The sequence below is a fragment of the Onychostoma macrolepis genome, chromosome 24 (genome assembly GCF_012432095.1).
Source record: "Onychostoma macrolepis isolate SWU-2019 chromosome 24, ASM1243209v1, whole genome shotgun sequence".
NCBI classification, from domain to species: Eukaryota; Metazoa; Chordata; class Actinopteri; order Cypriniformes; family Cyprinidae; genus Onychostoma; species Onychostoma macrolepis.
The window spans coordinates 2,787,805-2,805,288 of NC_081178.1; the positions used below are offsets into that span (position 1 = coordinate 2,787,805).

The 17,484-nt window shown below is 37.1% G+C and overlaps 1 protein-coding gene across 2 annotated transcripts in view; it reads right to left on the bottom strand.

The window, feature by feature from the left end:
- dnah3 (dynein axonemal heavy chain 3) overlaps window positions 1-17,484 on the bottom strand; it is a 41,186-nt gene that overhangs the window by 754 nt on the left and 22,948 nt on the right. For both annotated transcript variants that reach the window (XM_058766144.1, XM_058766146.1), the window contains exons 38-60: window positions 17,212-17,317; window positions 17,003-17,132; window positions 16,672-16,908; window positions 16,274-16,377; window positions 15,191-15,485; window positions 14,380-14,559; window positions 14,166-14,289; window positions 13,765-13,921; window positions 13,524-13,667; window positions 12,299-12,965; window positions 11,329-11,494; window positions 11,023-11,239; window positions 10,221-10,403; window positions 9,524-9,722; window positions 7,261-9,402; window positions 4,823-5,048; window positions 4,321-4,565; window positions 2,848-2,964; window positions 2,473-2,630; window positions 1,705-1,872; window positions 1,476-1,618; window positions 1,084-1,288; window positions 301-438 (exon numbers count right to left, since the gene is read on the bottom strand). In XM_058766144.1, the coding sequence (XP_058622127.1) occupies window positions 301-438; window positions 1,084-1,288; window positions 1,476-1,618; window positions 1,705-1,872; window positions 2,473-2,630; window positions 2,848-2,964; window positions 4,321-4,565; window positions 4,823-5,048; window positions 7,261-9,402; window positions 9,524-9,722; window positions 10,221-10,403; window positions 11,023-11,239; window positions 11,329-11,494; window positions 12,299-12,965; window positions 13,524-13,667; window positions 13,765-13,921; window positions 14,166-14,289; window positions 14,380-14,559; window positions 15,191-15,485; window positions 16,274-16,377; window positions 16,672-16,908; window positions 17,003-17,132; window positions 17,212-17,317 (6,451 nt within the window). The remainder of the gene's footprint in view (window positions 1-300; window positions 439-1,083; window positions 1,289-1,475; window positions 1,619-1,704; window positions 1,873-2,472; window positions 2,631-2,847; window positions 2,965-4,320; window positions 4,566-4,822; window positions 5,049-7,260; window positions 9,403-9,523; window positions 9,723-10,220; window positions 10,404-11,022; window positions 11,240-11,328; window positions 11,495-12,298; window positions 12,966-13,523; window positions 13,668-13,764; window positions 13,922-14,165; window positions 14,290-14,379; window positions 14,560-15,190; window positions 15,486-16,273; window positions 16,378-16,671; window positions 16,909-17,002; window positions 17,133-17,211; window positions 17,318-17,484) is intronic.

The window sequence follows — 17,484 nt, forward strand, 5'->3', positions numbered from 1 at the left end:
CACGGTTTCCACAAAAATACGAAGCAGCACAACTGTTTTCAACAATCAGAAATGTTTCTTGAGCAGCAAATCAGCATATTAGAATAATTTCTGAAGGATCATGTGACACTGAAGACTGGAGTAATTCAGCTTTGATCACGGAAATAAATTGTATTTTAAAATATATTGCAATAGAAAACAGTTATTTATACATTTCACAGTATTACTGTTTTTACTGTATCTTTGGTCAAATAAATGCAGCCTTGGTGAGCATTAACATTTAAAATGAATCAGTTTCTGTATGCTCTTTGGCACACAAACCTCAAACTCAAAGCCGATGTAGTCAATGGGGATGGTGTATTTGCGAGCGAAATTCTGAGACACACCAGTGAGGAACGACTGAGTGAAATAAAACGCAGATATCCAGAACACAGACGGAGGGCCATTATCAATCCAGTCCTAAAACACACAAAAAGATGGCTTAAAAATGTGAAACTTCTTGATTCGTACTGCAAAACTGTCCTAGGTAGTGGACAACTGTTTTTTAATAATATCAGAGCACACACCGGCTGACCGAGTGTCCTATTTCAGCATAGTGCACACTATATGACGGAAGTGTTTTGCCCTACACATATTTAAAAAGACAGTGTTCTTCCATGTTGATAATGATATTAATTGCAATCTAGGCAGGGTATAATTAACTGAAACTAAAACGGTTTAAAAAACATTTTTGTTACTATAAATGAACTAAAATAAAATATTTCAAAACTCATTTCATTTTAGCTAGCTGGCAAGGCAACATTTCTCATATTCACTTAGCTTAACTATATGTACTACAATAAATAAAAATAATTATTAAAAATGAATAAAAACTATGTAGACAAAAGCTAAAAAAAAAAATTACAAAAACAAACTAATGGAAAATACAATAAAAACTAATTCAAAATATGAATAAAATTATAAAAGCATCTCATTTTACTGTATTTACCCTCAAACTAGGTGCATCGGTTGGTAACAATTTAAGTAGTTTTTACAAACATTACAGGACCATGAGCCTCTCTCTCGTCGTGTGCATTTGTCTTAGCCGTAGCTACTAGTGTTCACCTGTAGGAACTGCAGTCTGGCGAGGAAGTCGGACACATAGCTTCCGAGGGGTTTGAGGGAAGGGTAGGACTTTGCGGCCCACATGGCTGGCACTTTCCCAACGAGAAGACTGTTGAAGACATTCTCCAGCTCGGCTGACATCACAACCTGTCCTCGAAGTGCTTTCTGGGTGTTTATCAGGCTGCTACGCACCACCTTTGACAGCCTGTACATTAACATTTATGCATTTGGCAGATGCTTTTATCCAGTCAACAATGTATAAATGTTATCAGTTCATGCATTCCTGGGAATGGAACCCATGACCTTGGCATTGCAAGCTCTACTGTTTGAGCTACAAGAACATAATGATGTATTGAATGTAAATCGATGTAGGTAACGAATAAATCTAGTACCTGTTGAAGCGAATGAGCTCCTGCCGTAAGACGGTGTTCATCGACTCCTCATACAGGAGTGGGTATTTATTGGTCACCATCTCAATGTCAAAATCAGGAGGGAGTTTGGCCAGCATTCCCCCGGCCAACTCATCCACTATTTCCTGTGGACACAGACAAACCTGCTTTCAGACAGACCACGTACACAAAACTGCCAATCATTTATCATTTATGATTTGCATCCTCCCACCTGTGGTGATTTGGCTCCGCCGCTAGTTTGTCTCGGCAGAGTCAGCAGCACTCCGTCTAACAGCTGATTGGTCTCCTGGTTGTCTTTGGTGATGTTAGCGTTGCTGTGGAGGCCGAAGACCTCAGGTTCAGCAGTGATGGGAAGGTTGCGGATGTAGTCCACGTAACTCTACATACAAAAGAGATTATGCATTTATTTTGATTCGAATGCAAGTGTGGATGACATTTGCAAGCTACATCAGAGAGCAAGACTATCAGTGAATAACAATGGAATTTGGATCTGTTTTGTGCATAATTTTAAAACAAAAACTGATAAACAATCGATTCAATCTGTAAAATGTACTTTATGTTGCCCTTACCAGTTAAAGCTTATTGTCAGTAAATTAAATACATGAATGCATAAACACATTAAAAATATATAAAATGAAATGAATGAAAAAATAATATAATATGAATGAATGAAAGAAAAATACATAAAAGAAACTATACAAATGCATGCATACATACATGAAATCAACAGACTTTATTAAACTTTTAATAGCAAGAGACTACTTTTATGACGTTTATGGCACTTTTTGGCCAAACACTGTCTAAGAACCGCTTAAAAATAAGTCATACAGGTTTTGAACAACGTGAGGGTGAGTACAAGACAGAATTGTAATTTTTAGGTGAACTATCCATTTTAACATCAGTAGAATCCATGTAGTTCATCAATGTCAAATGTTTCTCTTTTAATTTACAAATATGAGTACACAGTGTTTGTGTGTACCTGGTATGGACCGTGTGATGGCACGTAGTACAGATCTCCCTCACACACACAATACTGGTCCTGTTCAATGAGCTCCCAGCTGTAGAAGATGGAGAGGAGAGACATCAGCAGTCTCCGGTCCTTATCGTCAGTCACCCTCCCACCATAATTACACTCTCCTACAGAGAACATGAGTACAGAAGGGTTGAAAAAATGATGTTTGTCTAACCAAAATGTAAAAAGAACTAGATTTTTATACTATGTGGTTGCTATGTGGTTATTGAGGAGTAGAGTGGCTGTTAGGACATTGCTATGTGGTTTCTAGAGCCTTCTGGGTGGTTTCTTGGGCGGTTAGGTGGTTGCTAGGGTGTCCTGAGTGGCTGCCTGCTTAATCACCTGTCAGGTAAGCGAGGGCCTCCAGCGGAACCTCCTCATACTCATCCAGGAACATCTGGATCTGACGAATACTGATTCTCAGGTCAGACTCATTGAACTCATATGGAATATTCCAACCTGCAGAGAAACAGAGACGAAGAAAGAAGACTGAACACAACTTTGATGTCACAATAAAAACCCCTGGAGAAGACAAAACTCATCTCAGACAGGAAATTCCGGTATTGATTATGAGTCTTAAAAAATATTAAAAAATAAAAATTTAAAAAGTCAGAAACTTGACTCCCATATACATTTAATGATCTCACCAAAACCTTCTGATGAAGATCAGCTTGAAACATCTGGTAAGATTACTACATGTTTTTGGGAGCAACCGTGTATTGATGTTTTGAAAAAGTTTCCATGACATTTTTGGTTGTGCATATAATTTTTGCTATTTTCGGATGTGTGTGCTTTATACAATTATTGAATATTGATGATTACTCTTCCTAATAATTCCCAGATCATCAGTATAAATAAATAGAAATTAGTTATATTAGAATAGATATGTACATTTGCTGAAGAAAATGTGCGTGGTGCTTACTGTGGCAAAACTCTTACCGTGGTCTATTTTATAATGTTTTAAAAATGATCCAGGATTTTTAGCACATTTTACACTTAGCTAATAGCTATTAGCATGTAGCTATTCCCTGCTAGCACTGAAGCATTTTGGAAGTACTGTTTGCTAGCATGAGTCAAAAGAACCAAGTCCCATGTCTATACGATGTTCTGATACAGAGATATAGGTCTTGCTAAATGGTTGCTAATGTGCTCCGTTTGGTTGTTAGGGAGTGGCTTGTCAGCTTCCAATGATGATATTCCAAAGCTGCTGAGCCGCATGTGCTCAGTTCCTTTACCACAGTATATCTACGGTGCAATTTCTGCTGGCTGTTGTGCCCAAGGGGTACAACTCATACCCCATTGTGGGGTATGTTCTCACACAGCTTGCTAGCCTCTTCAAATGTGGTGACCCACATGTTTCTAAGAAATTCTCGCTCGGCGCTACAGGTCATCAAATTTGGTCACAATATCAAGTCTGGGATTTTGCACCTGATTTTTCACTCACTGTGCGAATATCATACACCTGATCATTTTAAAAGTCATAGCACACCTCACTTCAATAAGCTGCACGATTTGATGCCTCTTTCATGGGTCTATGACGAGTTACACATCAAAGTTTGTATGGAAGAAAAATAATAAAAATCCAACTTCGCAAGCACAACTAACAAACTTTCTTCTAAAATCAATCTATGAATTTATAACTGCCTCAGCCTATTAAAAAGCCATTTGATTGTGGTACTATAATGTCCATTTAGAAAAGATTAGATCAGTTAGATTGATGATACTATGCCAGAGTTGATTGTTTAGAGATGGAGGGTGAATCAAATGAAGGATGACGGACAGGAAAGCAAACTGCATTATAGATTCATATCTGACCGAGTGGGCCGAATGTTCTCCTCTCCTGGACCAGAGCGTGGAAGAAACAAAGGCCGAACAGCAGCTTCTGCCAGATGTCCTGCTTAGCGGAGCTGCTGAAGAAGGCGGGGTCTGAGATGGGGTCGCTGAGGTAAGAACGCAGTAAATTTGCCCTCAGTCCTTTGGGAGGCTCATTCGTCATCTTCACCCCATTTTGCAAAACACTCACTGGAAACTTATCAGACGGCTGACTGGTCAACCACAGCCTAAAACAAAAGGAGTTTGGAATTTGGTTATCAGTTTAATTATTAATATACTGTAATTTAATTTATGAAGTAAAATTGTAAGTATACATAATGGTAGTTTTTTGTTAGATTTTGAGATTAAACATGTCCTGGATATGTTCTTTACCTTGTCATGTATCCACAAATTTTAACTCCGTGCTGAAATTGAGAGTGGCCATAACAATTTATGTGAAACAGCACGGTGAGTGTGTTAGATGCACGTGTGTTGTTATTTTTACCTGAAGCTGGTGTGTGTGTTTTCAGGTGTGATGACCTCCTCACAAATCTTCTCCAGCTTGGGCATCCAGCTGGTTGCGAGGTGACAGTTCTGCAGCACGACCCAGGTGCCGTCGGTCAGTGCTGCTCTGATCAGCTGCTCCGCTACTGGACCTTGACCCTGACCCAGAGAGATCGTCTGCGTCTTACTGCCGCCCATGCCCAAGTCATCTGCAAACTTCAGTAGTCCTGAGTAAGACAAAGAGTGAAAGAACATCATTTAATTGCAAATGTTTAGTGCTGCTCTGAAACAATCACATATTGTAATTCTATGTCTCATAATATTACATAGAACGCCCAGATTTTACAGTGGTCTTCAAGCAGCAACCTAACATTTGAGTATCATACAGAAGTAAATAAAAGTGTACTTAAGATCAACTACAGAAGTATGTTAATATTAAAAATAGATAGTAAACCACTAGAATAATCATAAAATAATTAAAATATTTCTACAGCCAATAATTCACACCACAAAACACATGGTTAGAATGTACATTGTATTTGCCATTTTAGTTTCTCTTTTGCATTTTTACTTAATATTGAAATATAAAAAATATTATATATGCAATTATTTGGAAGAGTAACAATCGTAATCCCATTATGATACTGGACATCATGAAATATGTATAGGATGTGTATCATCAACAAAAACTATTAACAAACATTTTCATTACTTGAAATAAAATAAACTGAAATAAAATAAGATTTTATTTTATTTCCCAAGTTCCCAAGGCAACATCTCTTAAGTTTGTTTAGGCCCAGTTTACACAAGTGCGTTTTCGTTTTAAAACGGCGTTTTAGAATGAAAACGATCCCCGTTTATACTGGCGTTTCCGCTGCGTTTCAGAATGATCTCCGTTTACACGACAACCGAAAACACAAATGTCACGTGACCATTCATGCAGGTACAACCATAGATATGTATAGGTAGATTCTCTATTATTTCGATGGCGGACGCGTCTGTGTGCGTGGAGCGGTCGAATGGGGAATCTACCCATTCATATCTATGGGTACAACAACGAGCATGATGTTATTGTTTACACGGTGATGGGAAGGTTGGTAATGGCATGACCGTGTTTACACGGTCATCAAGGATACGCAGTGCGAATGTCAGCAGCCACACCATCGTATTCAGAAGTCTCCGTTTTGGTCCGTTTACACTGAAATGCAACCCGGAGTTTCCAAACTAAAAGGGGTCTGCAGCGTTTTCAAAAGTCTCCGTTTTCAACCTCAAAAACGCCTGAGTAGTGTAAACGATAGGCGTAACCATAGCAAAAGTTATGCGTTTTAAAACGAAAACTAGTTACGTTTTAAGTAACTAAATCTAAAACTGCAATAAAAATGAATAAAGTATATTATATACAGTGTTGGGCACGTTACTTTAAAGGCATGTTACTAGTTACTTCTCACAAATAGTAACTGAGTTAGTAACTGAGTTACATCATTATAAAAGTAACTAATTACCAGGGAAAGTAACTATTGTTAAAAAAAATGTTCAAATGTCAAATAACTTTGGATGCCCCCAATATTAAATATGTTAAATTAATGAAATGGACACTAAAAAGAATAAATTATTATTATAAAACATTGTACATTAATCTACACTATTTATCTACTGACACTTAGCATCAGTCAGTCAAGCATTATAATATAATATTATGTCAATTTAATATTATATGATGATAGAACTTTAGTAATTAGAATAACCAAGGATGAATGCATATTTGTCATCAATATAAAACGCACTATAGGATTAATGAGCTGCTGGGTTCATGAATATTATTCACGTTGTCTGCGTTCGCTCGAATTGATTTGCTGAAATCAAAACAGGGACGATAATAGGTGAGCGCCAGCCAATGAGATTGTCGTTTGCGCATTAGTTCCGCCCACTACCAAAGAAACCGGCAGTTCTTAAAAGCTGAAGAATTCCAAAGGAACTCTGTTATTTTGACAGGAAAATACAACAAAGAATATCGTTTACATGTAGCGCGTCAATTCTGCATGTTATGAAAGACTCTCTTGCTCTGTATCTTTCTTTGCGTGCGTGTATGTGAGAGAAAGCGACGGCGAGTCGTGCACCTTCACACTAGTTTACGGTACGTCAAATACTACACTGCGCATCCATTCAGATGAACTGAAAAATGTAATTCTAATAATATAATATAGTAATGCCACATTTTATTGTCAGTAACGGTAACGGCGTTGTAACGGGGGAAACAGTAATTCGTTTGATTACTCGTTACTGAAAAAAATAACGCCGTTAGTAACGCCGTTTATTTATAACGCTGTTATTCCCATCACTGATTATATAGTATATAGATTATATATAATAAGTTATTGGCATAGCCCTATTTTCAAAACAAAATGACAAATCATTGAAAAAAATCCATTTCTATTTTACCTGCTGTAGGGTCTGATCCTGGAGAAAGGACGAAGATAAGTGGTGAACAGCAGTTGGAGTCACTGTAGCTCTCCGCCAGGTCGAAGGTCGGTGGCTCAATGTATGTGCGACTCATATTGTCGACGATGAACTGTTGTACCGCCGGCACAAGTTTATCTGGTCTGAAGCAGCGCAGCACCACCATGCGCTCCATGCCCACGACTGCGCGCCACTTCCCGGGTAACTCCTCGTCCTGCGGATGACCCGAGTCGTAAATCTGCTTCCACTGTGTGATATTCTCCTGCACGTGTTCAAACAATCCTTCCAGGCAAGGAAGTTGGGAAGCCCGGACCACTTCAGACCACGATTTATCCGAAAGCCACTCCGGGGCCGGGTTGGGGTAAGGGTTTTCCAGCGCAACGCCTCCGGTGAGAAGAAAGCGCCAGACAAGGTCGTCGACCTGACCTTTGCCCTGCATAATGCCGACGGTCAAAAGCAAAGAGAACAGCAGCTTGTCCTTCTCGAACAGAGAGCGGCACACGTTATAGTAAACACGCATGGTGAAGTGATCCAAGATGTTGGCGATGCGGATCTGTAGCTCATCGCTAGGCGCGCTGTGAGCGATGGAATGCAAGTACAGATTGATGAACCACGTGAGAGAGTATTGGTACATGGGATCGATGTTCGCCAGATCCGAGATGCAGAAGAACAGAATGGACGAGTGTTCTGCAACGGGCCGGTAACCCATTCGAGTTTCGTCAATCTCGTTTTCAGTCACGCTCGCAATTTTCTGCTTCTCGGAAATCTCCTCTGACAATATTTTAGATGATGAGAGAACCTTAATAGCAGTTTCGTCTTCTAGGATGTTCCCTTCAGAAGAAGAAAGAACCTCCAGGATTTTGTTCTCGATCTCCTTTAGCTGCTTATTGTTGGCTGCGCTTTCGAGAATCAGCTGGTTTTTCTTCTCCTCGAGTTCTGGCTTCTCTTTAGCGGCGACAATCCCCAGAAGCTGATCTTCCAGACCCAACGGCGTGATCATGAAGTTCAAAAGACACACTTTCACCGCCACCTCCGGCAAGTAATGCGGATTCCTCAATCCTGTTGTGATGTAGAACCGGAAGTCGCTTGAATACTCCACAGTGTTCTCGCCAAGCTTCATATACTCCACGCCCTGCTGTTTAAAGGTCTGTTTTAGGAGAACCGGCTCTAAAATTGCATCCAGCTCCTCGCCGACGTTCTCCAGGAGGACTGTCGTACCGAACTGGATGGCGTTCTCGAGGATACGGACATAGTTACTGTCTGAGAGCTTGATGACGGACAGTTTATTGGCCTTGTTCATGTTTTTGATCCATTTGTTGGCTTGTCCCTGTGGGTCGATCATGAGCGGCCAACGGCGAGAGTTTGAGACAATAATTCCATTGTCGGTGGAAAACGAGTCCACTGGTAATCCAGCGATCTGCCACGACCGGATCAGCACCTGGTTTCCGAGAGTGTTGCTAAGTGTGAAATCCTTCGAACATGGTATGTTTTTCTCATTGCACAGCTTGTGCCACACTCGCTGACACTCCACGCGGTAATCGACAGTGAACGCACCAAGATACGACACCATTGCCGAGGACAAAAGCACGTCGCCGGTAAGGTTGGTGTATTTGATGCCGAGGAGCCGAGCGGCCTCCGTCCACCGGTCTTTTTCTCCTCCCAGACCACCGATTAGTTTTTCAGCTCGTATTAGCTTTTGGGAACAGAGCTCTATGTTTGCTTCTAGGTCTTTTTTCTTTTGTATCATCCCTTCAAACGTGTCATTCAGCGCCTGCAGACGATCCTCCACCTCCTTCAGTTCGGCACGTTTCACAGCTAACTTCTGCATCTGTATGCCTAACTCCTCCTCTGCTTCCTTTAATTTCTCTTTTTTGGGGGCGACAACCTTTGCGACGCGCTCGTACACTTCCATGGCACGCACCCATTTGCAAAGGCCCTCGCAAGCCGAAGACACGCTTTTGATTACCGAAGGCTGAAAATCTGGGTTGTCTATAAACTTTTCTCTGATTTTCTTAATGTTAGCTGCAGGTATGCTGTCCTTATTGAACGTCTTAAGGCTCTCAAGGAACTTCATGTCACCTAGAAGCTTCTTAGATGGTCCCCAGAAGTCCTCAATCATCTTTCCTGTGTAAAAGAAAAAAAAAAAAAAAACCAAGCAAATGTATTTAATCAGCTTTACGAATACAGTGTTAGATGTGTGTGATAAATTTGACCTGTTTCTCTCATTTGTGCCACATTCTCATACCTGATCCACCAGGGTCTTGTTTCCTCTCTGGTTTAATGCCCTTCATGACACAGATGGACTCCATGACCAGTTTGACAGGACCAGGAGGATTCTGCATCGTCTTCAAGACAGTAATATCAGCCGGCTTCAGTGTGTCTAGAGCAGAGAGGGCTGCTTCCAGCGCTGGCATCGCTTCCGCAAGATCTCCCTCACACTCATCCTATCCGACAATAAGTTAACTGATTTAAACTTCACGATCGTAGCTTTAACAGTGTCCTAATAGCCCAAAATCTCCAACTGCTAACAATTGACCTCACAATTGACAACTAGTCCACCAACACAATTCTGGTCTTGTAAATTCCTACATACCTATGTTTTTTTCTTTATTTACTCATGTATTTTCTACTTAAACTTACAAAGTAGATAAAAAAGATTTTAAGGAAAAATCAGCAACATGAGATCATCTGCATTTTATTTTTTCACTTGCAAAAGCTAAAATAAGTATGTAAAAATAAACGATAATACTGGGCCAACACTCTGATTGTAATTCTTTTGTACATATTAAATTGCATTATATTATATAACAGATATGTTTTTGTCCTGTTAAGGAGTGACGTTGTGTAGTTAGCGGTGTTTGCCTGCATGGATTATTTCTGTGAGCCTTAGACAGAAATGTAATGCTTTGATGAACTGAAATACATTTTTCCCATCTGGTTACCTTGATCGCTTTAGCAGCAGCTGCTGCTTCATTGGCGACTTTCTCATCAGCACTGACAAGCTCTTTCTTAGCATCCACCTCCACCGTCTCTTTCTCTATCTTCACCATCATCTGATCGGTCTGTTTGGCCGTCTCGATCAGTTCCGGCTGAAGAGCTGTGAGCTCCTGCTGCATGACCGCTACCTGCACGTCACAGACAAACAGCACTGTCAACATCTATTTATTCAGGGATAATGACTATGTACATTATCAAATAATGTATTTAGGCCTCTCGCTGATAAAAAATAATTATAAATAGTAGATCATGATTAATCTCCATTTGCTGAAATATCCCTGAAATCTACACATTTATTTGAGACCACCTATGAAAATATTTCACATTTTTCTAATTTTAATACAAATTTTAATAAACTGTTTGAAAATGTATATTTTTTGTTTGTAACAATTTGAGTAAAAAATCAAATATTTACAATTTAAATATAAATAACAAACAATTGTGGCAAAATTATAAAAAGTATATCGTGTTATACAATTATACAATTTTTTTTTAAAGATTTACTGTATATATATATACTGTGTATATATATATACACAGTAAATGTTTTATTTGTAATTAATTTTTTTCACACAACTCATATACAGTATATATATAAAAGATAGATATCTAGATTCTACATAAATAGAACAGAATTAATTATATGTATTTCAGGACATGTACTACAACACTGATTGCAGATGAACAATGAAGTATACAGAGAGTATTATGAAACGATAGATGAAGTGTTCACATTTTCTGTCTCACCTGAGAGGCGGCAAAGTCAAGTTTCTGCAAGCCAACTATGTATCGATTCCTGAGCTCGTTCACCTCGCTGCGTTTGGAGTTAAGCAAGACTTTAAAGGTCAGGATGAGCTCCAGGTAGGAGGTAGGAGTCACGTAATAATGTCTGCGCAGCTGGGAGTAGTAACGCTCAGACAACTGTCGCACACTCTCCTGGAATGTCTTACACATTTCCACCACCCTGAGAATAAAGCAAAATTGACAATGTAAGTCTTTATATCTGAACACTATTAACTGTTAAAGGTAAAAAATGCAGGCTCATGACCGCACTCTATCCTGATGTTGTCTTCCAGATCCAAATCCTCAAAGAACTTATTGGCGACCATCTCCAGAGCGTCTTTGGGCCAGGCCTGAAACCAGTCTATGGTGCAGCAGTTAATCAAAGATGGGAACATCCTCAGACGATTGCGGAAGCCTTCACCTATTGGGCTCATTGCTAATGGACAAACAAGAATACAGTTTTAGATAATCATGATCATTTATTTCTATATTTTATATATTATAATATACATAAATTATATTTTAAAATAAGATAAATAATAAAATAAAATGTGTGTGTATAAATATATATAATTTTGTATTTATTAAATATTTAATAAACATATGTTATTTAATAAATATGAAATAATGAATAAAATATATGTATATATTATTTGTATATATATTTATAATATTTTTACATCTGTTTGTATTATTTATGCAATTATGTATGCTGTTTTTGTGTATATGTTAATTTTCTGCCTATATTGGACAGTACACTCCTGTAAAATATATTTTTAATCTCTGAGAGGTTTTTCTCCTGGTAAAAAAAAAAAGAAAGAAATAATAAGATAACATTATAATAAGTATATATTATACTTATTACACACACACACATACATACATATATATATATATAGAGAGAGAGAAAGAGAGAGAGAGAGAGATTTAATAAAACGTCTCAGCGTCCTGTCCCAGAAAATCTATACATTATCTGTATATATATATATCTATATGTATTTATATATAATTTGAGTAATTATTATTTCTGTTTTTGTTTTGTATATATGTTAATTTTCTCCCTATCTTAGACAGGACACTCCTTAAAAGATATTCTTTAATCTCAGAGAGGTTTCTCTCCTAGTTAAACAAATTAATATAATATAATATAATATAATATAATATAATATAATATAATATAATATAATATAATATAATATAATATAATATAATATAATATAATATAATATATAAACAGTACCAAGAACTATATGAAGGTTGGCTTTAACTCTGTCGATAAAGAAGTTGTACATGGAGAGCGGCGTGACGTCCATCTTCTTCCCTTCCATTTGGGCAATTCCCTGCATTTTTTCAATGATGTCAGCACGCTCGTCTGCTGGGAAGATGTTTGGGACGTCTCCTGTGTTCAGCAGCATGTTGATGTCCTCAACGAAGGCTTCGTCCTTGATCTGGCTGTCGCTAAAGAGAAATGTTGTTTTCTTACCCTCTATCCCTGCTTTCAGCATCAGGTGCTTCAGATTGTCACGCCAGTCTGACATGCTGTAGTTCTTGGTCAGTTCGATCTGGAACAGCTCGTAGTCATTGATGAAGGTGGCGAGTTTGGTGGCGCTCTGTCGCCCCGATCCGCCGATGCCGACCAGCAGCAGGTGGCCGTTGTCTTGTTTCAGCACTCGGCAGATTCGTGAGATGTGCTCGATGGCGAACTGAAACATGACGAGGTTCATGGGCGCTTTGCTGATGTTATTAAACTCCTTGAGGTAGAAATCCATCACCTCCGTTAATGTACTCAGATCTGTGATCTCGTCGTATGGTTTATTGGCCGAGTCTGGTTTGCCGTAGTCACCAAAAAACAGGCTGCGAATGCTGTCATCTTCAACTTTACCAGACAGAGTGAGATGACCGAGGAGCTGGATAGGGGAAAAGAGACATGTTAATATTTCTTATTAAAATAATTATTCAACTAAAGCCAATTTTACTAGAAGAGATACTAGATAACCAGATCAATTTTATTTAAAGTACTTCATCAGTTTCCCTTGAAAAAGAATGAAAAATGCCCAGGTCATATTTCACCTCAAAATTAAAAGAAAGAAATAACTTAATTTTCTTAAAAAAATAATAATAATTTTTATAAATAATTTATCAATATTTTTTTTTTCATTTGTTTAATTTTTTGAAATATTTCACAATGTAGTTATTAGCATTTTTGAAATATGCAGATGGATTTTTTTTGACAATGTTAAATTTAAAAATATATATATATTCATTACTATTTATTTATATATATATATATATATATATATATATATATATATATATATATATATATATATATATATATATATATATATATATATATATATATATTTTTTTTTTTTTTAATAAATTATTTATCAGTATTTATTTATTTGAATCATTTTTATGATTTTTGATTTTAGGGGTGAAATATTTCACAATGTAGCTATTACCTTATCGATGCTTTGTTTGAAATACACTGCTGTCCTTTCTTTCACAATGTTAAAAAATTTCTCTCTGTCGTCATTATCAATCAGTCGATCGTAAAACACACGATACACCTCATGGATCCATAAGCGGATTAGTTTATCACCTTCCTGATGAAAAAAAAAGCACAAACTCATATTATGAAAACTATTTACTGTATTTACTTCGCCTTAGCATAGAAATATACCTGTATGTGTGTGTGCTTACCTGCATGTGTGTTGATGGACAGAGCATTACACCCCTAATCACCCTCGCAAAATCTCGCAGGTTGAAAATATAATGAGATTTAGATGGTGTTGGGAGGAAACTCTCGATTGCATCCTTGAATACTGCCATAGTAGCTTGAACCATGATTTTACCCAACCTACAACAAACACGCATACACAGAAATATTTAATCATGATTTTCAGCTTGTGTAAAAAAAACAATTATCACACAGTGGCCACAAAAAACTATTTGGACACTTAAAATGTTTTACTTGTAGAGTGTGCTCGTTCTGCTTTTATTCTAAATATGTGTCACCAAAATATTGGTTTTATATGTTGATATCTAATGCAATCGCATTGAGATATTTTCATATCAGATTTCAACTTTCTTCATGAACACACCTGTAGAAAGAGGCATCAAAACCATTGCTGAAGTGCCAGTCGGTGATGGATGTGAAGATGTTGCTTAGAGTCTCATCATCGAATGTATCGATCGATATAATATTTAGGTGACGTGTAAATCGTCCTGTGAGGGAGGAAAGATGCAAAACAGTGACAAAGAAGAAACTGAGCAAGACTATGATTCTGTGATGAGCATTTAGGATCAGAGATTTACCTGTAATGTCGTTTCTCCCTCCACCAGGGGGCCCCATGGCAGACATATACAGAACATCCTCAATGTCCAGTCTGGACGTGTCTTTTTTATCATACCAATGATGATGATCGATCCACTGGCGCAGCAGTTCAATGGGCGGCTGAGCACCGTATATCTCCTTTGCAGGCATGTTCAGATCATCTACAGAAAGTTTTACAGCAGAAAATGTTAATTTAAAGGAAAGTAGCATGTTATTAATAGCATGTTTATTCACAACTTAATATCTATGAACATAATATTACACTGTAATTAGAATTTTAACTTTACATTTTTTTGTAAAAATACCTAATGCTGTGCCAATACAATCATAAATTTTAGTTAAATTACTCTACGTTGTATCCAATATCAAATTAAAGGAAAGTAGAATATGATTTATTAGGTTTATTTATAACTTAATCTCTATGTACATAATATATGGTACACTGTAATTTATTTAGAATTTTGAAAAAAAAAAAAAAAAAATGTTTTTGTAAAAATAACTGAAAACATTTACAATACATAGTATACATAATCTACTAATTATAGATTATTTTTCTTATGTTACTGCATTTTTAATCTTTATTTATGAATTTATTCATTTATCTGTGCATTCATACAATTCTCTAGAGTTTATTAACACAGAAGAACTGAAAGTGCAACCTAAAACTGCCATTTTTCAGGAACACTTGTGAAGCTTTTATTTTTTATTTAAAATTACAGAAAAGTAGGTAGCTGGGCTTTAGCTGTTCAATAAATGTACCCAATCAGTGTTTGTACTAAATCTACTTCTTACCAACATAGATGATGCATTTCTTCCCCATCGGTGGCCCAAACACGCCCTTGCGGCGGCGGTCCAGCTTAGACATGATGATGTCCTGGGTTTGGTTGGCAGAGGTCCGGGCGGAGAAGTTGATGCAGATGGGTGTGTAGCGCTCCTTGGGAAGCGACATCAGGAAGTTGTTGTTGATCACAGACTTTCCGGTTCCTGTGGGTCCCACGATCAGTGTGGGCACCTCATGTGACAGATACGTCCTGAGGAAGAAGAGCTGGCGTGACGTTTCTGCCGTGGGTATGATAAGATCAGACACCTGAGAGAGAGACAGAGACATCAAGGAAGGTATAAAGACAGTCATTTTACCCTGTGATTTTGCGTGATGTGAACGTTTTCCTTTGGTTCATTCACCACTCTATATGTTTACTTATATATATATATATATATATTTAGAATTAATATTTAGATTAATTTTTAGAGTTTATGTTTAGATTTATGAATTATGTTTATATTAAAGATTTACTTTTAGATTTCACTTTTTTTTTTTACTATTTAGATTTATATTTTATGCATTTTTTGACATTTCAAATTGACATTTGAAAACTGTCAAAAACTGAAATTTGGTAAAACTGGTCACTTACTGTTTTTAACTCTTTAAAAAAAAATAATAATAAAATAAATTAATAAAATGTAAATAAATAATAAAATAAATAAATAAATTAAAAAAAAATCGAAGACATTTGTTGCAAAAATAAATTTAATATATTCTATAAAATGCACATTTATCACCTAAATACTATTATAGTTTTTATTAATATTTTGAATTTTGTATATATTTATATTTGATTTTAGTTAAATGTTTTGGAACTTTTTTTTTTTTTTTTAAATATAGACTATACAGTCTTTATTCATTTTTATTTAAGTTTTAGTTTTAGGTATTTTAGTACATCAAGTTAAACCAAATGAAAATGTTGTCTGTGGCAACTAGCTGAAATAAAATAAAAGTTAAGTTTTATATTTAATTTCAGTCAACAAAAATGTTGATTTTAGCTGCGGTTTTATATTTTTATTTAACTCTAATAACCCTGATTTTTGTGAACTAACTTTTGCGCCAGCAGATATGACTTTGTCTTCTTTAGTGATGGATTCGGTCCAGTTGTTCCACTGACCGGGACCCTGCTTCTGGAAATAATAATCATAGACTGTGCCTGTGTGGAGAACAGAACAAACAGACAGCAGACAAGATTCATAAACATGTTTTTAAAATGATTGTATATGACTCTTAGCTGACTTTTAGTTTTACGAGGTTCTTAATGCATAAAAATATCCTCTCTTGGAATCCACTAAAAAGTTAATAATCCACAGGGACTGGGAATAGGAATTATGAGAAAATAGTTACATATTTTGCTTGGGCCTGGAAATCACAATTGTCCTACATTTACAGATTTTCCATGACCATGGAAACCCTGTCATTAAAAGTCAACCAAAAACATTATGTAGACCTCTCTCTGGGAACACGTTGCTCTTGGTGAGTTTCACACTCTGGGGTCGCGGGTGATCGGTGTTTGTGCCTATGATAAGGTTTCGGTAGAAGATGTCAAACTTCTTCCTGCTGTTGCCGTTGATGGTTCCTCCCAAACTCCAGACCACAGCAAATACGAACAGGGCCTGAAGCCACAGCGTCACCTGCTGACTTGTCATCGATTCTGCTCCTTCCTGTCCTGACTGAAAAATCTCATCTGCACACATGAACACGATCAAATGTGACATGAGCAAACAGACCACAAAATGATTGACGATATGCATAATGTACATATTTTTATGTGCATGTACCTAGTAGGCAGGTATAAAGGCGCATCAGACTATAGGCCAGGTGAATAGGTGACGTCTGAACTAAGAATCCACACTCGTGGTAAATAAAGTCCAAACAAGGTTGAACCAGCCAGTTAAAGAGATCAGTAATCTACAACAAAACACACACAGGTGATCATTACATTCAGAAATGTTTATTACTTTAACAGCATATGCACAATCCTTCTCACCAGGCTTCTGTGCTCATCTGCCAGACTCTCAGGTAATGTGTTCATGTAGGAGTCTCTCAGAGGCGTCCAGCCCAACTGATGCGGCTCCATGTAGATCATACCGCATCTAAACGTAACACACACACACTCTCGATGACAAGACAACAAACACGTTGAAATAAAAAACAAATTTAAAAAAACACTTGGAAAGTAAAACCAAAAGAAAATTTTATGCACTTATTATAATAATGATTGATTCAGACTTATTTACAAAATGTAGTAATCAAATGACTT